This window comes from Armigeres subalbatus, chromosome 2 (assembly GCF_024139115.2).
Source record: "Armigeres subalbatus isolate Guangzhou_Male chromosome 2, GZ_Asu_2, whole genome shotgun sequence".
In the NCBI taxonomy this organism is placed as follows: domain Eukaryota; kingdom Metazoa; phylum Arthropoda; class Insecta; order Diptera; family Culicidae; genus Armigeres; species Armigeres subalbatus.
In genome coordinates this window covers 168,336,365-168,357,450 of record NC_085140.1, presented here as the reverse complement: position 1 = coordinate 168,357,450, position 21,086 = coordinate 168,336,365, and the positions used below count along the sequence as shown (strand labels likewise).

The window sequence follows — 21,086 nt, the reverse complement described above, 5'->3', positions numbered from 1 at the left end:
ATGTAGATTTCAGTTCATTATTGTTGCATTGATCCATTCTTCGACTAAGACCGTTCGGAGTTGAAGAATGGTGTCAAACATACCATCATTTTTGAAATCTTTTCGAGAAAATAAGGCAAAACATACTTTTGCATATAAACAATAAAGACGAATCCTTAAAAACGAAAATCGATCCATAAATATCTTCTGAATGTTCCATAAAACGCTACCATGAATCCATAAAATAGTTCAGGAGATCCCATAAAGAATATTTTTTCGATCCATAACTAAACTATAATTTATTTTACCATGAACGTAAGACAAATGATCCATAAATCTTTGGAAAATGATCAACAAAAACTATATTTTGATCCATAAAACTTCAAATATGTGCAATTTTTATCGTGATGATTATCCATAATTTCAGTAATATGGTCCATAATTTTAGTCATATGATCCATAACTCTGGCCATTTGATCCATAGCTTTGTTCAAATGATCCATAATTTTGGTGATATGATCCATAAATTTTGACAAATGATCCATAGATTTTATAAAATGTTTCATTGGCCTTCTTTCCAAGCATTATGGATCACATTATCAAAATTATAGATCATATTACTGAAATAATGAATCATCAACAGGATAAAAGTTGCGCAAATTTGAAATTTTATGGATCAAAATATAGTATTTATGGATCATTTTTCAAAGATTTATGGACCATAAAATTATTTTTTAAGGAATCTCCCGAACTATTTTTACTATTTATGGATTTATGGTATCGTTTTATGGAACATTCAGATGTTAGTTACGGATCGTTTTTCATTCTTTTATGGATCGTTTTTGCACATTGAACGGTGCAAAGTAAGGGCTGCCGAAAATAAGCCCCAAACATTCTCGGCTATTTCGTTACAGGAATGTTACCTACTTTTCAGCAGAAACGATTTTGTGCTCCGCGCAGCATAACAAGAGGCGTTGTCCTATTGAAATATCATCGCGTAGAGTCAATGTAAATGTCGCTTAATGAATATCTTTTTATTATTTTGACTTATAACTGTTTTCTGTTCTTATAATAATTTCCAGCAAAAAAAATGTCTATTTTTAATTATTAGTCAACAATACAAAACACATACATTCGTACCAATTTAGCAGCATTTCACGTATGCTTTACAATCCAAATGATAGACTCTGGGTACGGGCATGATCAAGGGATAACTGGCCATTTGACTCGTGTCCTTATACTTTTGTCATGTATGATTTACCTAACAAAAAGGCTCCATGGTCCATCGCATTTTGAAATTATAGATTTCCCTTAATGTGGAGATTATTTTCAAGACGGTATACACGAAAATTTGAATGTAAAATTTATGTTAATTAAATAAAAATCCTATGTAAATTTCAGAGTTTTTTTTATTATGTAGTTCTTCATCATAAATAACGCTAACTAGCTTCAAAATATAGATTTTCGATTATACTCTACATATTCGACCGATTTGGATAAAAATTTGTCCAAATCATAAAGGTATCACAAAGAAAATGATGGCAAAAAAAATAAAAAGTGTTTTTGGCTTCTTACTTTAATACGCTAAAGGAGCAGAAAATCGAAGTGTGCCGCGTGTGAAAGTGTCATTTTTTTCTCCACCCGTGTTTTTGTTTTAAGGTCACTCCCGACGGAATCCAAGATTCAAAGTGCTCGCGTTTTCGGGGGCACACCACTCGATACGGAAGCAACGCACAACTGTCATTTTTATTTATTTACGTATGCTGCGACGCAGCAAAACTAAATCAACAAAAATGACAGTTGTGCATTGCTTCCGTATCGATTGGTGTGCCCCCGAAAACGCGAGCACTGTGAATCTTGGATTCCGTCAGGAGTAACCTTAAGGGAAAACAGTCCAATATGCACCCCTTAAGAACAAGCATCACAGAATCTAAAACTAAATTCACTCGCGTTTTAAAGGGAACACCACTCAATACGGAGGCAGCGGGCAACTTTTATTTTTATTATTTCAGCTTTACTGCATCGCAGCATGCGTGAAATAATAAAAACGACAGTTTTGCGATGCATTCATATGAGTGGTGTGGCCGTGAAAACGCGAATTGAATTTTGTTTTGGAATCTGAGATACTTTTCCTTAAGCTTTTTCGATATTTTCACCCAGAATTATATTGGACTAATTTTAAATGATCAATATAACACAATTGAATATTGAATATGCGTATTTTGAGCAGTACAAATTAGTTTAATGCAACTGTTCTAGGCTCTCACAATTGTACTGGAGTTCTGATCAATTGGTTCGCCTATTTGACTAACTTTTGTAGAAAGCTGGAATCAATTCAGCATATCCATATAATTTCCTAGAGCCCTTGCACATTATTTGCTGTTTAAGTCATTTTAATCCAGAAGTTCTAGGTTCACCAAATTATACTGGAATTCATATAAATTATTTTTCAAGGTCAACACCTTCTGGTATCCAACCGAAAGCAACCCAGCATGCCAAACAAATGATGTTGGGAAAATACAGTAGAACACAATGATTGTCTAAATATTTACATTTTACCTTCTTAAATTGTATGCTTCACACACATCAAGATAGTATGCCAAAGAATGTACGGCAACTATTTTTCTTCATACGCAGACTGTTTGTTTGTTGCTGCATGAGAGACTCGTTCGTCCACAACCACACAGCATTTGCATAAACTTTCTTTTTCCAACTCGTGTGTAGCGCCGATTTTGGTTTGATACCAGAGTTTGATTTTGGTTTGAAACCAGGCGAAGTTGACCAGCTAGATCCAATGATCTAAACTTTAGAACAAATTGGAGACCCTAGAACATCTGCATTAAACATTAATCATCTGCAGAACACCAGATAAAGTGGTTAAGACAACCGTGAAAGTATTGTGAAAATCGCTTAGAAGACGCCCGGGAACCTGCTGTTTGAAATCATGATTCTAATGATTTCTTGATTGCAGTATTTGACATGTTAACCAAGAACATGTTGGTCCCAACATGCAATTAGGTTCAAGTTTCCCATAATACAAGTTCCATATAAATGTTTGCACACTTGTTCGTTTATTTAATAAAACGGATGAGATGAAATTTGCGTAAAAAGTTTAGTCACAAATGTACCATGCGTCTCCATATGCTGAACAGTTTTCACAATCCCCAACTATCGTTTCCCCTAGGAGGCTCATTTTTGCCTGAAAAACAAATCAGATATCGTAATAACTTATATTATCGTAATAACTTAGTATTTAAACGCCGGTAAAGCGATGATCCCCTTTATACTTTGTGACCAAATAATCTCAGAATTCACCCAATCAAACAACAAACTTTATGTCTGATTGTGTCGTCCAGTGTAACAAATAAGATAAGCTCTGACACACCTGCATTGAACAATGCAATATCTTGATAGCCACTTGATAAACAACAGCAGTTCTTAGGGTGTCCAATTACCCCCATCACCCCTACAGATGAAAAACTGTTCACCATTTTCCCAAGCATTTTTTTATATTAATGTGAATATTTTAATAATTCATTCATATTTGGTAACTTTTCAAGTATTCTTATAGCGTTAAGCAATTTTTCCCCTTCGTTGATTTTAAACGCATATATACGGTTCAGCTTTACGAAGCCGAAAACTTTTGCATACATCTGTAATACCATTTTGAATCTTGATTACACACTAATGTCAGTGTTTTTAATTATCGACTGCAATTATAGTTCTTTTTAGACGAGACTTTCTCAGTCAGTCAATAACTTCCCTTGAAAATGGCCAAATACATTCGGCCTGAACGTCGGGTAATCCCAAGTAAGCCACACATCCATAGAACAATTAATGTTAGAGTTGGGGAGCCATGAGAGTAAGCGGTTCAGTTGAGATTTACAATAAGAAAAATCTTTAATTACCATATATAACTGTCATGAAAATTTTCACGTTGAAACCAATTTTTTAATAATGCATTAAATTGTATTGTATATTCTTCAAGTTAGCACTCGGTAAATTAATTCATACCTCTCATTAAACTTTTTTTAAGCTCATAGTGCCTGCTGTAGAATTGGATCATTTTATTTTCCCATACTTTGAGACTACTCACCGAAAAGAGAGAATATAAAACTCGCTTCTTATCTAAGTTAGTAAAATTCCGCATTCCCATTCCCAGTAGCGTTTATTTTTTTATCAGGACAACCTTAGTCGTATGCGTATGGTGTATGGTTGATTTATTAAATGCTTGTCGTCTAGAAAGAAAATGCAAATCATAGTGATCAACGCATAGTAGACAAATATAAGAATAGTAAAGCGTTCACTGCACAGTTCGTACGCAAAGCAAAGGCTAGAAAAAATGTATAATCTTTTTCTGACGATTTGGTTGTTTCGTTTCGTTTTTCTGTTTCCCATTCATTTTTCGATACTTTCATGAAAGTGTTTCAGTTATATGCACATAATGAAATTCAAACCATATGATCTAATCAGTTTTTTGTCTCTCTCTCTTGTGACGTCCATTGTCTGCTAACATCAATAATGCAGAACCTAAACGCAAAATAAAATGCCATATTGCATTGCCAAGTGATCGTCGTACGTGTCCGTTCAATGTAATGTGTGTTTATTATTTTTGTAATCGTGATTGTCAGAATATTTGCCGAAAGAATCGTGTTTTTTCGCGCTTCAAAACTGATGTGCCGCCACGTGATTGCAAGGCTAGACGCAAAGATTGCATATTGAGAGTATTGGCAACAACACTAGTCTCTTATACTTAAAAAAAAATACAATGCTTCACTTATAGAGTTCCCAATGTCCTCTTTATGTATCTTTCGCTCCAAACAAACAGCGCACAATTGCTACAAAAATAATAACATCAACGCAATGAATTAGAACATGTTTTCCGTTTTCTTATCCGTATTTAATTCGATTAGCACGACTGCAGACCCTTGCGAAAAAAAAATTCTTGACGGTTGACAACTATACAGCCTCCTGTATTCTAGAACAACAAAAAATGAGAATGTGTCGTTTCCTATACCTCAACCTCCCCGGAAATCATCCCTCTCAGATGTATTCCAATCCCCAAACATGGCAGATCAATGTAACACTACACTTCCACGAATTGTCCCTTATCCCATGGTGTGTATCAAACAAAATGTTGTTTTATCGAAAAATCTTTTGCAATAAATCAGTGTGAGCTAATAATGTAAGTGTCGCTGTACTAACCAGAAAAAGAGTCCCAGTGTGCGCTTTTTGTCCCTCTTTTCAAACCACAACAAAGTAACCAAAAGCCATCATGGATAGAGAGAACAGATGTGGCGCCATTCGAGCTTCATGAAACGGCCTGCTTTACTACGCGCTTTTTCGAACGTCAACTTTCAGAGCTTGCCGCCATCTCCTGATGGCGGGCCCTTCCTCGAACAGCTCATTATCTATCACCACAAACACCACTATTTCCCCCTAAACAAAAAAAAACTAACTTTCTCGTTCATAAACTTTTCTCGAACTTTCCCCTTCTTTCCTACTCGTCACAAATCAAACCGCGGATGAGTGTGCGTGTAAAACAAAAACCAAAAGAAAATCTATCGGAAAAATACACAGTAAATTTTCCTCAATAAATCTCGAAAACACACTTGTGTCTCTGACGAACAAAACCTCTTTCAACTCTGGAAGCCTTCTGGAAAGCGCACAAAACAGGAAAAACAACGATCTTGGCTCCTGGCCTCCTCCCGCTTCGGCGGGGTGTCGACGGCCGGGCAGGCAATCTCGTAGAGAGACCTTTCATGTCGCGAATCGCTCGTTTGGCCGATTTATTTTCTTCTTTTGGGGTAAACTGAAATGAACGCGCTCCACATGCTGGCGGTGTGTTCTTTATTATTTTAATTTTATGAAGTTACTTTCCGCAATGACTCGGGCTGGGATGTTTCGAGTGTTTGCTTGCTTTTCCTGTGGCTTTATGACCCAAAGTAATAGCAAGGCTATCGACTGGAAGTATCGTATTACTGTGTCTTTTTGCGAGGGTTCGATATGGTCAGAGTAGATGGTGAATGTTATAATAAGTTAATAAGTTAATCAATTTGGTTAAAAAAAAACACGTAAATTAAATATTCTTTAGTAGAAAATATGTTCTCAATGATATGGTCAACGATATCCTTATAGTTGAAAAAAATCAGTAGCATTAACAAATTTTGCGCACTTTGTTCCATTACCAAGAAAGCTCAATCAAAGAAGTTTCATACTTAATCTAGTGATTTGAGTCAAACTATTGCCATGTAAATGTAACATTCAACTCAAAGCATTCTCTTAAAATCTACACTGACCTTAGATGCTACAGGGAATTTTGTTAAAATCCCCGTAGTATTACATTTCGGACCACACCAATGACCGAAAAAGTAATTTAGTGAAATTAAATTCCAAGCCAAAGAAGAAAACAAATCCACCAATGCGATTTATAATTGATCATAGTTCAAGTAATTTAAACTTGTAAAAAAAATAAAAATACGCGAAAAGGAACTGCTCTCTCTAGTTTTTCCGTTTCTGTTGCCTATCTCTCTAATTGCAGGTAATTGCCGTGATATCTATTCTCTTCATAGTATTATCTACGATAGCTTTGACACTCAATACATTACCGTCCCTGCAATCCGAACATAACGGCACCTCCCAGGACAATCCTGAACTAGCGATGGTTGAAGCGGTGTGCATCACCTGGTTCACGCTCGAATACGTCCTGCGGTTTAGCGCCTCGCCGGACAAGTGGAAATTTTTCAAAGGTGGACTCAATATAATCGATCTGTTTGCTATTCTGCCCTACTTTGTGTCCTTGTTCCTGTTGGAGACCAACAAGAACGCCACGGACCAGTTCCAGGATGTGCGCCGGGTGGTGCAAGTCTTTCGCATCATGCGCATCCTGCGAATCCTCAAGCTGGCCCGACATTCAACGGGCCTGCAGTCGCTTGGCTTCACGCTGAGAAATTCCTACAAGGAGCTGGGTCTGCTAATGTTGTTCCTGGCAATGGGCGTACTCATCTTTTCGTCCCTGGCATATTTTGCTGAAAAGACGAGCCTCAGACCAAGTTTGTATCTATACCCGAAACATTTTGGTGGGCGGGAATCACCATGACCACGGTTGGCTACGGGGACATCTACCCCACTACTCCGCTTGGAAAAGTGATTGGTACCGTGTGTTGCATATGCGGCGTACTGGTAATCGCATTGCCCATTCCTATCATCGTTAACAATTTCGCTGAGTTTTACAAGAATCAGATGCGGCGGGAGAAGGCCCTGAAGCGGCGCGAAGCCCTCGATCGGGCCAAGCGCGAAGGGAGCATCGTCAGCTTTCACCATATCAATCTGCGCGATGCCTTCGCCAAGAGTATGGACCTGATAGACGTCATCGTTGATACCGGTGAGTAACTGAATTCTTTTCTACACATCTATTAACAGTTGGTATATTTAGAGTATGAACCAATAGAACTAAACACTTGCCATTATATGTTAGACTAAACTCACATTTTGTGTGAACAACACCACAATGCATGTTGTTAAGGCTAGAACTCATACAAAAACACACAAGCTTTGAAAATTAGTTTTTTGAAACATATCACGTATCGCTTATTCAGATATCACAAATGAAGACTGTACAGTTACACAAACAATGTTAAACAATTACACTACTTATAAATAACGCCGGAAGCCTTCATTACAAAAACCTTAGTTTTCCGAATAAATTTGATTTATTAATTTAATTGGAAGAACGCACGCAACCATATAGAGACTACCATTTTAAGATGAAGCCTCACCAATTAAGTCCTGTTTTACATTAATGTATTTTATGTGAAAGTAATTTGTCTTTTTTTTGTATTTTTGCTGGTGTATTTTCATTGTCATAATATTTTCTATTTTTTCAATTTTTGTTTTATCGTTATGTCAAATATATCAAGTGTATACAACAAAGCGACTAGTAAAAATAAAGGAAAAATATTTCATAATAATAGAAGTATAGCTAACTGTTATGATAATGTGTATTGCGTAAATTGTAATATTACGGTTGGATATACAGAAAACAAGGGAAACAAACGACTTACTGTAACAACTAAATATAAAAATTGTACCCTGTAGTTAAAAATATGTTTTTTGGATTTTGTATTTTTATTTGAAAAGAACTTAAAGTGGTGAAAAAAAGAAGAAGAAAAGTGGCTTAAAATGCAATTTTGTAACAAAAATCGAGAAGATCACGTTTATCGTATCGTAGGAAAAACTAAGTACAAAAAAGATAGTAGATATTGAAAGCAGATATTGAACAGCAATATGTTAGCATGCATAATAACAGAAAAGAATAATTTGGAAGAGCTCTAATCATTAGTTAGTTTAGCGAATAACTGATAAAAGGAAAATTAATGCAATATCGTGAAATTTGAGACTTGAATAATTGGAGGATATCAAAGTATTCAACCGCAAATACGATGGTGTTGCCCAATAGTTAGTGCAATAATGCAATAGTTTATGTCTATGTTAGTTAACACTCTGAAGGATAACTACAAAATTGCGTTCAATGTTATTCGTAAGAGATGAAGTGATGATTTCCAGGAAGCTGGTGAACCAGTCAAAGGTTTAAAATATCGCAAGTAAAGAAAATAATAATATTTACGTTAAGCATCTTCGCCCCAATGCATTACAACTGCATCGACACAATGCTTGACACAAATCCATATGTTGATACCGGTTGCATGAGCTCGAATGTTTCTTCTCTCGAGTGTATTCAACCAATCCAAATAATTATTGAATCATTGTATTGTATTGTATTGTATTGTATTGTTTAAGAGTCTAAGAAAGATCGACTCAATTCCTTCCCTTGTTTCTTCTCCGTCGACAAAAGGAAAACAACGAACCTAATTGTCAACCGTTTTGTAAAACTCCCACAGACAATAGGCCACAGAATTAGGATGAATTACATCCAGCCCAAGTGCAGTCAGGGGTAAATTTTAATCTTGGTAATTTCTCCTGCCGCCTTTGTTTCACAGTGAATGAGTTTGCATTGCATTAGGGACCACGGGGAGACAACATTGTCACGTAATATGCGCATGCCACACGAAACACCGATTTACCGCAAGTGAAATACTACACCGCAAAACTGGTCGCGATGGTTCAAGCATTTTCACCTGTGAAAAGCTGGTCGTTATGTGGTAACGTATGGAATAATTGCAGGTGCTAATTCAGTTAGTTATAATTTAGTGATGACTGGGTACTTTCTCAGGGGTGCAGTAACGTAATGCGCACTCATATGCGGTTATAGTAATTACTTGAGGATGGTGAGAAATGTTCTATTGTTTTTGGTCTCCACAGTGGTATTTTGGAAGCATCTCAAAGTATCACACTTCATGTGCAATACCGAAAAAGTAAAAACAACAATTTAAGTTGATATGTAAGGAAATGATAATAATCAGGGTTTGTACTTTTCGTTTCGATGAGACCAAAGCAAGTAATTTCTGGGCCAAGTGAGAATCCCTTTTGTTGTTTTTGGTGTCGAACATCCTATACCCATTCATTCATTCATTTATTTAGTCTACATCTATACAGATAACACTGAATCAACAATTTGACGCCACAATACACGGTTCGAGGCCGCATCTCTCCATCCTCGAATACTCCCCACGCTCGCCAAGTCGTTCTGCACCTGGTCTGCCCATCTCGCTCGCTGCGCTCCACGTCGTCTCGTACCTGCCGGATCGGAAGCGAACACCATCTTTGCAGGGTTGCTGTCCGGCATTCTTGCAACATGCCCTGCCCATCGTACCCTTCCGGCTTTAGCTACCTTCTGGATACTGGGTTCGCCGTAGAGCTGGGCGAGCTCATGGTTCATTCTTCGCCGCCACACACCGTCTTCTTGTACACCGCCAAAGATGGTCCTAAGCACCCGTCTCTCGAATACTCCGAGTGCTTGCAAGTCCTCCTCGAGCATTGTCCATGTTTCATGTCCGTAGAGGACTACCGGTCTTATTAACGTCTTGTACATGACACATTTGGTGCGGTGGCGAATCTTTTTCGACCGCAGTTTCTTCTGAAGCCCGTAGTAGGCCCGACTTCCACAGATGATGCGCCTTCGTATTTCACGACTAACGTTGTTGTCAGCCCATACCCATCACTTTCTTTATCTAGAGCTGGTCTTGGAAGATAAACGAAAATTGTGCCTATTGGATAAAATCCTTTTGTCGTTGCACCACAGCACTACGACTCAGGATATAGATTTACGCGGAAAGATACATTCTATGCCAAAACAATATTTAAAAAAAAAGTTGTTCCACAAAGTTAATCGGAATAGAAAGGCAATCATCATGGTGCTATCAAAGAATAGAGTGGGCCATCATATAAAAAATACGCTTTTAACTTTTGATCGGAGAAGATATTTTAATACATACATCATACTTTTTTTTACATACATCAAAAGATGCATTTTTTGAGCTCTGGAAGTCACCTGAAGACGACTTTTCCGAAAAACCGAAAACATAAAAAGTAGATCAAAAATACTGTTTTTTGAGGGATACCCTAATCAAGTGAAGTAGATAAAATTGCTCTAAATCAGCCAACTTAAGAGCAATAGAACATTTTTTCAGCTAGATTTAATGAAATTAGCTGCACTATAACTTTGTAGAACATTGCATATCAGTAGTTCGCAAAAAAGAAATTCTTATTTGTTTATAAGATAGGCCACCCTATTCTTTGATAACACCATAATGATGGTCTTACTATTCCGATCGACTTTGTGGAACAACATTTTTTTTTTCTAAAAAAATATAGCTCCGACGTGTGCACTGTTTCGTTTCACTAATTTTTCGCAAGAATTACAATAGAACTTTTTTTTCAAATATATGGCAGCGACGGGATTCAAACCCAGAAGTTTGAGGACAATCCTCACGGAATCCAAATTTAAAAGTTTTTTCGCGTTTTCAAAGGCACACCATTCAATACGAAAGCAACGCACAAATGTCATTTGTATTATTTCAGTTTTGCTGCATCGCAGCATGATTGAAATAATAAAAACGACAGTCTGCGAAGGGTCCGCAAGTCTTCCTCCACTTGATTGATCCACCTTGCTCGCTGTGCATTTTAGCTTCATGTGCACGTCGGATCGTTGTCGAGAACCATCTTCGCGATGTGAAGAATGGATGATTCTCCCAACAGCTGATGCAACTCGTGGTTCATTCGCCTCCTCCACGTACTGTCCGCCATCTGTACCCCACCATAGATGGTACACAGCACTTTCCTTCCGAAAACTCCCAGTGCGCGTTGGTCCTCCACGAGCATCGTCCAGGTCTCGTGTCCGTAGAGAACTACCGGTCCAATAAGCGTTTTGTAGATAGTCTGTTTGGTACGGCGGCGACGGGCGAACTCTATTCGATCGGAACGTTTTGCGGAGTCCAAAATACCTGCGATTTCCTGCCATGATGCGTCTCCGAATTTCTCTGGTTTCGTTATCGGAGGTCACCAGTGATCCCATTTACACGAAATTTCGTCACCATCAATACAAACTCGTGGTGAATGGCTTACGTTGTCCTATCTTGAGCCTCTTCCTATCTTGTCGTCGTCGGCGTGTTTATGCCTAGTCCAATCTGTTTAGCTTCGCTTTTCAGTCTGATCAGTCCATCTTCTCAAAATTACGTGCCATAATATCTATGTCTTCGGCGAAACCATATAACTGGACGGACTTCGTGAAAATCGTACCACTCTTGTCAATCCCTGACCTTCATATTACCCTCCTAAATGATGTTGAATAACAGACACGAAAGACCATCACCTTCTTGTAACCCTCAGCGCGTTTCAAAGGGACTCGAGAATGCCCCGGAAAATCGAACTGCGCACATTACCCGGCCCATCGTCGCCTTGACTAACCGTATCAGTTAATCCGGAAATCCATGTTCTTGCATTAGTTGCCATAGCTGATCTCGATCGATTGTATCATATGCGACTTTGAAGTTGGTGAATAGATGATGTGTAGCCATGTTGTATTCGCGATATTTCTGCAATACCTGGTCCGTGGTAGAGCGTTCGCCCATTAAACCCGCCTGATACTGCCCCACGAACTCTCTTGCAATTGGTGTTAGTCGGCGGCATAAAATTTGGAAGAGCACCTTTTAGGCGGCGTTCAGCAATGTGGTTGCGCGGTAGTTGCTACAGCCCAGCTAATCTCCCTTTTTGTAGATGGGACACACGACACCTTCCATCTACTCCTGCGGCAGAACCTCAGCCTCCCGAATCTTGGTAATAGCCCAGTGCAGCGCTCTAGCCAGTGCCTCACCACCGTATTTAACCAGCTCTCCTGATAGTTGGTCAGCTCCAGGGGTTTGCCGACCGATCTCCTCCAGGATTTTCTGGAGTTTCGGAGCCGGAAGTCGTAAGTCCTGTGCATGTGCTCTAGCACTAGTGCTCATTGCGAATTACCACTACATGGAAGAATCACCTTGTTTATGTAGTGCTAGCCAACCTCATCGTTAGAAGATATTGACTTTGTATGTCGGGCAGTCTGACTTGGCGGCGCGGCGCGGAGGAGCTTTACAAACTTTTTTACAAAATTTTGTATGAGCCACCAGGTCTGTTCTCTGTGGTCTTAATCTAATTGATGACTTCTTCATTTACTATTTGCATTTTTTTTTTAGACTATTTCGTCCTTTAGAAAGAGAATTTATGGTATACGTCGTTTGGCATGTATGGGATTTCCATCGATTGTTTTTCGGCGAGTAAAAACAACACTTTGATTTGCCAGACTGTTCGGACGTTTCGGTCGATTCACAGGCCTTCAGCCACCTTCTGCAGACAAATCATCCGGTCACTTATTCACTAATTGATAGCCTTTAGGCATAATAGACGTCCCTACACGAGCAGCAGAAATTAACTCGATAATACCTCATTCTGTTATTGATACCATACTCTGGTATGAGCTAGCCTCTTATGGCTTATCTCTTATGGTAAAATATCAAAAGAGTAATACCAAAATTTAATATGCACAATACTTCAAGCATAGCATCTGTTACCAAACGCATCAAAATTCAATATTCGTTTGGTATTGAAATATCTAAGCATGTCATGCCTAAACTATTTTGCACATTAATTTTCGGTATTATTATTGGCCAATTTCCCGAGCAGGGGAAAATAACTCGATAATACCTAATTCTGCTATCGATGCCGTATTCAGTTATGAACTTGGTGTGAGTAAAAGGGGTAACATGCCAAAGGAATAATATCAAAAATAAATATGCAAAATACTTCCAGCATAACATACTCAGTAAGGGAGTTCACATTTTAAAAATGTTCAAAAATACCAGCTCCCATATGTCTATTTGATGATTAAGGAGTCCTGGCAACAGTGGTGCAATTTATCAACAATGCCTGCTGAGTGTGATTCTTTTGTTTTGTATTTTTCTCTGTTCCTCTATGCCTATGACGGTGCCTTTCAGTCAGAACGACAAAGCAGGAGTAGCTTAGCAAACTCGGTTTGCCAACAGCGGGCTGAAGCTGATGATCATTCGGCACAAATTTCCTGTCATTGTCTTTCAAGTGATAGTATTCACCCATGCATTTATATAGGGCCGTCGCATTCACACAGCAGCGAGTGAACTGAATAGACTGTCAGTGCGGGCTGCGTGTGCAATGAGAAGAGACGTCTTTTGTTTACTTTATCTTTGATTGTTGCTGCTAACCATTTTCAGTTTTCACTGCTAGGAAGTGAGTGTGAAGAGGGAATGGTATCAATATCCAACAAATTTCAGTCACTGAGATTGAGAATTCGCACCCCTGCCTGGCAAAATTTCAGGCAATTTGGAGGTGGTTTAGGGGTGGCACGAAGGCAATTTATGTGCATATGGATCTTAGGAGATTAGGGTGGCTCAAATTAGTATGGGAAAAACTTTTTTTCATTTTTTTTGATTGGCCCTCTTATTCGGTTCTATTTGATGCCCTGATGCTCTGGATAAAATTTCAGCCAAATTGGTCAACGTTTGGGCGGTGCTAAACTCGTTGGAAGTTTATATGCAAAAATGTATGCAGAAACATCTAAAAACAGTGAATTGCAGTTGGACGGCACGACTTACGATGAAGAACTATGATACTCATTGAGATCTTGAAAAATTTACAGAATGTTATGCAGAAAACCGCGAGAAGATTAGAGTTTGCCCGGCTAAGTTATTAGCATTTCTCTGAAGTGGGGTTTGAGCAAATTTCGTTTCTTTTACCTTTGAAAAGAAATAAATTCACCCCTACCCCTAATAAACTCTAATCTTCTCGCGGTTTTCAGCATAACATTCTGTATTAAATTCTACAAAAACTGAATGAGTATCATGGTTCTTGATCGTAAATTGTGCCGTCCAACTGCAATCATTGTTTTTGGATGTTTCTGCATACATTTTTCCATATAAACTTCCAACGCGATTAACACCGCCCAAACGTTGACCAATTTGGCTGAAATTTTGTTCAGAGCATCAGGGCATCAAATAGAACCGAATAAGAGGGCGGCCCATCAAACAATTCGAAAAAGTGTTTTTTGAGCCACCCTTTAGGAGATGTATCTTGGGAAGAGTGTCGTATTTAAAAATATTAGTTTGTGCAACTAGTTGCAAAAAGATGATTTTTTTCAGCACGAGTTGTACGAGGCTTGCCGATGATCATTCATACCAATAAGTTATGTTGCGGCAGAGAACAATTAGGTTCCATGTTATGGTGCCACAATTCATAGCTCGACAAGTCATGAAGCGATAGATGGACTTGCCTTTGGAAAATTTTGATGTCATGTCCGTCAAACTACTTCATTTATTACGAGACGCAGAAAATACACTATTTGAACACTGACCCAAGCTAATTCACCAAAATGTAGTAATGTCCTAATGTTGGTTTTTCATTATAGAACTCAAATGAGTGCTATAATAAATATTATGCAATTCATTTGAGTTGCATAATGGACATTAAAGCACCCATTTCGTTGGTATGGAAAGGTAGATCGTTTTATCATTCAAAGACGAACTGTAAACCAGGTATTAGGATCAGCGATATTTTTTATATAACAATGTTGTGAAAACTCATAAAAAGTATCATCGTGTTAGCCTCATGACATACAAATGCAAAAATGGTAACATGGCTTAGAAACCTCGCAGTTCATAACTGTGGAAGTGCTTAATGAACACAAGGCTGTGAGGCGGCTCTGTCCCAGTGTGAGGATGTAATGCCAATAAGAAGAAGAAGAAGAAGAAGAAGAACTTTCCCTTCGATGGGACTCGAATCCATGACTTTACAGTACGCTAGACTGGTGCTTTAACCAACTAAGCTACGAAGGACCTCCGTCGGCCTTCGCAACCTAGCGGCTACTGAACGAGCTCGAGATTCCCAAATTGGACGCATAGTCAAATCACTCGCAATCCATTTCTCAAGCCAATACTTCCACATGTGTATAGTACACGTCCACATTAGAGGAGCGTGAGTATTTAGAATGTCTAGTGGCTATACACATTTTCATCAGCAACTGTACTGATCAAGTGAGGTTGTGTAAGCTATTTGCCAGTCGGTCGTCAAGCTCAGACCCGACCGCATTGCGTAGGCAGAGCAAGGGTCATGAGTTCGAGTCCCATCGAAGGGAAAGTGGTTACCTCCAATACATTTTCCAAATCAATATCTTCCACATAACGTACATATTCACATATGAGTTTTCACAACATTGTAATTTAATGTCCAAGTCGGGTGGTTTAATCCCCGGAAATAGGCAATTAACTTTGATTGAACTGATATTTTTTATGTTACATCATAGAGCTGTGGTGTCTTCGGCAAAGTTGTAGAACGCAGGGGAAGGAGGGGCAATATGCCCTAGCCTAGGATAGGATGTGCCAAGTAGTCATTAAAAATCGTACCGATTTTCTGTCACAATCGTACCGGTTGCTGATTGGTTGAAAATGACATTCGATTACTTCGATTGGAAGCAGCGCATTTTTCGTAGGGCAGCATGTTGTTAGTTTGGCCGTGTTGCTGGTTTGTAAAGTTGATATTAAGCTAAACACGTAAATGTTTGAGTTCTAATTTTTTGGAACAAAATTAATTTATATTGAACTGCCAACACCATGTAAATTAATATAAAGGGTTGTTAAGGTTTAAAACTGTTGATTTTAAGCATTATCATTCACCTTTCTGTCATTTTCGATCTCAAAGTCATATTTTCATTAGCGACAACTTATTTCTGTTAATCTTTCGTTTCTCTTACATAAATAATGGCTGGAACAGAAAGAAAAACATCAAGTTTCGATACATGATATTTGGAAGGTTTTGTACCAAATTAATTTGGATGCACTGGCGACCACCTCGTCAGAGCAACCGATAAAAAAACAACAAGGCAGTCTCAATTGAGTTGTCACATCCTATCCTAGGCCCTAGCTAAACAAAGACTGCTTTAATTTCTTAGCTGTAACGATTTTCATGAGTATTTTCACCTCATGCAACAGTTAAACAATATAGTTAGCTGATGCCATTTAAAAATTGTAGAAAATCTCAATCATATTGATAATATTCACAGTTCAAAAAAGTGGTTGCTGGAAAACTCATGAGGCAAAACGCCTTCAAGCTGGCAGCTCTTTAGGAACAACGCACCACGCGTCGGCGAATCAGCATTCTAGTATGGATAGTGCGTGGAGATGCGTAGTACATTGTAGGTTAGTCCGCCTAGGGCGTTTTGCCTCGCCGAAAATTTCGGTTTTTCCAACCTTCCTATCTTTTATTATGACGCTTTTTTTGCCTAACTTACATAAGTTTAGGTCTAGTTTCGTTACGGCCGTACCAAATACGTAAAATATGAGGGAATACCCAAGTGGCGTTTTGCCCCGGGGGGCGTTTTGAGGCCTCTTCCTCTAAAAAGAACTGTAACTACTGAGGACACTTAAATTCTATGTCTTAAATCTGCAGAAGTATAATTAAAAATTTAATTGATTTTCACGTTTTTACATCGTTTAACAAAGATTGAAAGGAATGCTTTATAAACATCATTAATCTGTCACAACTAATAGTGCTCATGGACCATGCATAAATTACTGATTTCCCAGTGAGTTTAAACAGCAATGGTAACCTAAAAACGAAAAATATCATGTTTTTATTTATCGATTGTTTTAAAACCTTTTCAGGCCCAATTTTTTCATCAATATTATGTTGTACATTTGATGTACCATTGTTTTCGCGCGCTCAATAATAAAGAAGTGGTGAACAAAGTTGAAATTTGTTTTTTTTTTCAGGTTGTTCAAACTGTCTTTGATATTAGAACTGGCAATATACATCCACGACAGTAGCTTTTTACATTACTTAAGTTATGGGTTACCTGTGTCACCCATATTGACGTAATATTTTTTAATGTATCGCACCGCCACCTACGCCCCGAAAATTCCAACTTTGATACTTTTTTGCAATTCCTGATCATAATAGTTGGTTTACAGTTCGCATTTGAGTGATACAACGGCCTACTTTTCCATACCATTGGAATTGGTGCTTTAATGATCATTATGCAACCCAAATGGGTTGCATAAAGTTCATTATAGCACTCATTTGGATGCTATAATGGAAAACCAGCATTGGAACAATAGTTACATGACCACATTTTGCTCAATTAGCTTAGGTAAGTGTTCAAATTGTGTATTCTCTGTGTCGCGTAATAAATGAAATAGTTTAATTGACATGACATCAAAATTCCCCACACACAGACTTATCTATCGCTATATGGTCTGTCGAGCAATCAATATGTCACGATAACATGAAATCTGTTTGTTTTCTGCAGCAACATGATTTTTTGGCCAGAGTTATCATAAAACGTAAGTCAGACAGTACCGTTTTGGTTCAAATTTATCACATTAAGGCCCATTTTTCGTCATTGCAAAAAATAGCGTGTGCAACTCGTTGCAAAACTCGATTTTTTCAGCACTCGTAGTATTTATCCAACTCGGCAAGCCTCGTCGGATAAACGTACAACTCGTGCTGAAAAAATCATCTTTTTGCAACTTGTTGCACAAACTACTATTTCCAAACACAACACTCTTCCGAAAACACAAACTCAAAATTACGCATCCATTAATTTAGTATGGCATGATTTTAGACTCCGGGCCCATTATGGGTAAACTACTAATTCCAAATAAGTGATCGCTCCTCACATTGCTTCACTCCGGGCAAATGTATTATCCTTGGAGGTGGGATAACCATTACTGAAACCATGTTTGCATTGTTCGTACAAAATGTTGGTTATGTCAAATGGCATTTATGTTAAATGATCCTTTATATCCTAGTTTTATTCAACCTAAAATCGTGTTTTTAGCGCGTTTATTTAATAGTACTTTTATTATGTGATTTAGCGTAATGGCGTCTTCGAGACATTTTATCAGTTAGTCGACGCGCTTCTTTGGAGGTATTCAGCCTTATGATCAATCCCCCTAAAAGTGAGATGAAAAATTATTTTTTTCCACTTTACAACATGGAAGACATGTCTTCGCGAGAGTTGTAGTAAAAGTTCTCCTGAAAAACTTTGTCGAAGACACCAAGCCAGTCTTCAAGGTGCAACATGTGTGAGATGTTCACGTAAGTTTATGCACCCGATCAAACATTGTTTGCTATGTTCGAACTTGCACATAGCAATCTGAACACGAGCCTGAACTCCGATACACCCAGGCGCAATGTACAATGTTCAAACATCGAGTTTAAACTTGGGTTCAAACATGTGCGCTTGGACACGAGAATGCTTCGCTTGAGTAAATGAACGGGTTGCTAGGGAAACTATTGTTGATCCTTCACGTTTCCCAGTCTTGTTATTCATATCTCGAGTAAAAGAATTTAACCAAACTTCAATGAAGGTATGATTGAAAAATTGAAACATGTTGTGCACATTTTTTGCACTTGCATAACGAAGCGTTTATAGAGGTGAGGTCTTGATTCAGGCTTTTCATTCACGACGTCTTAGGTTCGATTCCGTCTGAGCGGAACTTTTTGTTTCATTTTCGAGGTTCTAAAAAAAGTTGTCTTAGGATTTCGGGATTCTGCAACCACCAAAAAACTGATTAGCTCATATTTCAAAAAAAAATAGGATAAGATTTTTCTGACACATTTATAAGGCACGTTCTGACACGTTTATCATTTGTTTGAGAAACTGTTTTGCGATGAGATGAATATATGTGCAGTAGGGTGGCTCAAATTAGTATGGGAAAAACTTTTTTCATTTTTTTTGATGGGCCGCCCTCTTATTCGGTTCTATTTGATGCCCTGATGCTCTGGACAAAATTTCAGCCAAATCGGTAAATGTTTGGGTGGTGCTAAACTCGTTGGAAGTTTATATGCAAAAATGTATGCAGAAACATCCAAAAACTGTAAATTGCAGTTGGACGGCACAACTTACGAAGAAGAACTACGATACTCATTCAGATTATGAAGAATTTAATACAGAATGTTATGCAGAAAACCGCGAGAAGATTAGAGTTTGCCCGGCTTAGTTATTAGCATTTCTCTGAAGTGCGGTTTGAGCAAATTTCGTTTCTTTTACCTTTGAAAACAACACTCCAGTAAAATGCTAATATCTTTGCCTAATAAACTCGAATCTTCTCGCGGTTTTCAGCATAACATTCTGTATTTAATTCTACAAGAACTGAATGAGTATCATTGTTCTTGATCGTAAATTGTGCCGTCCAACTGCAAATCACTGTTTTTGGATGTTTCTGCATACATTTTTTCATATAAACTTTCAACGAGTTTAGCACTGCCCAAACGTTGACCGATTTGGCTGAAATTTTGTCCAGAGCATCAGAGCAACAAATAGAACCGAATAAGAGGGCGGCCCATCAAAAAATTTGAAAAAGTGTTTTTTGAGCCACCTTAATGTGCAGTGAGATTGAAAACGGTACAGTTCCCCTTTACATTTTTCATAATTCCGAGAAAACAACAAAAAACTGTTTTTGAACAAATTGGAACCGAATCTTTTGACTTCTGCGATACAGATCAATAGTTTTTGGCAAATTTCAACATCCTGAGGCACTTCCAGTTTGAAAATTGCAACCAGTACTTCATAATTGCTTTTCAAAGTGCGTGTACATATGTAGTTTCTCAAACAAACGGTTAGTTTATTCTACTTACTTCGCGGTGGTGTTTGATAAACATACCGAGAATCTGAAGCGAAAATCTGGATTGCATAGAGATTCTTTATTCCAGGGAGAGAGGGGTTTTGACCTTTTTAAAGAACCTTATGATCAACGGGGCTTTAATTCCAGTTTCGTAATTTTTAAGATTGTAATAATTGAAGATTTTATCTTTTATGAGAGCCATGTGGTTTATAGGACTTTTATGTTTAAAGATTTGTGGGCTCATTTCTGACCTGGAGCTCCATCATTTGTCTAATTGTATAATGTCATCGGCGTATTATTTATACATAGCAATATAGAATACATTAAGAACAGACCACCTACTATCTTTTTAAATTTTTATCAATTTGAATTTTTGGTTAACAACCAGTTCTTTACCCTCACTTTTCGGAATCAACATCTATATTTTATTCACGATATGAAAATCCCATCGTATCTAATAAAACAAAATGCATGCTTGCATATGTAACAGATATAAAATATTTAGGGGCTACATTTTAGACAAACAAACAGAGACTTATGTGTTTACCTCGTTTAGAACATAAACGCAAGGATACTTTAAATAATCATTACATTGGAGGCTGCCGGTTGTCTTACCGGGCAAATGCACATAATATTCAGTTGTTATGAACATTAAGAATAATATCTGAAGATTTTATGCAAAATGTTGAATAAAAAAATTGTTGTGATATTGAGATATCGGACCAAGCCCAAACTGTGGGTAGGCGGTCAAGTATCTTATTCAGCTATTCCATCACCCGACACGGGCTGAAAAGTGCCATTTATAAAACTGAAACCATTCATGTGCCATTTCAAAAAAAATCCAAAGACAAGGATTCAAACACTAGTACTCTGAGTGAACGCCAAAAGAGTTACCACTAGGCCATCACCGCTACTTAAGAAGAGAAACCACTTGACCAATATGAACAAACGAACAGCATGCTGTGTGTAAACTGATGTTTAAACTTCCATGTTCAAACCCGAGTGTTGAACATGGGCGCACAC

At 38.0% G+C, this 21,086-nt stretch overlaps 2 protein-coding genes across 2 annotated transcripts in view; one reads left to right on the top strand and one right to left on the bottom strand.

Annotated features, from left to right (window-relative positions):
- The window catches only part of LOC134211150 (potassium voltage-gated channel protein Shab-like), a 593,106-nt gene that overhangs the window by 408,661 nt on the left and 163,359 nt on the right, over positions 1-21,086 (bottom strand).
- The window catches only part of LOC134211147 (potassium voltage-gated channel protein Shab-like), an 88,947-nt gene that overhangs the window by 46,861 nt on the left and 21,000 nt on the right, over positions 1-21,086 (top strand). Inside the window, 2 exon segments of the mRNA XM_062687790.1 lie at positions 6,521-7,013; positions 7,016-7,363. Coding sequence (XP_062543774.1) covers positions 6,521-7,013; positions 7,016-7,363 — 841 coding nt within the window.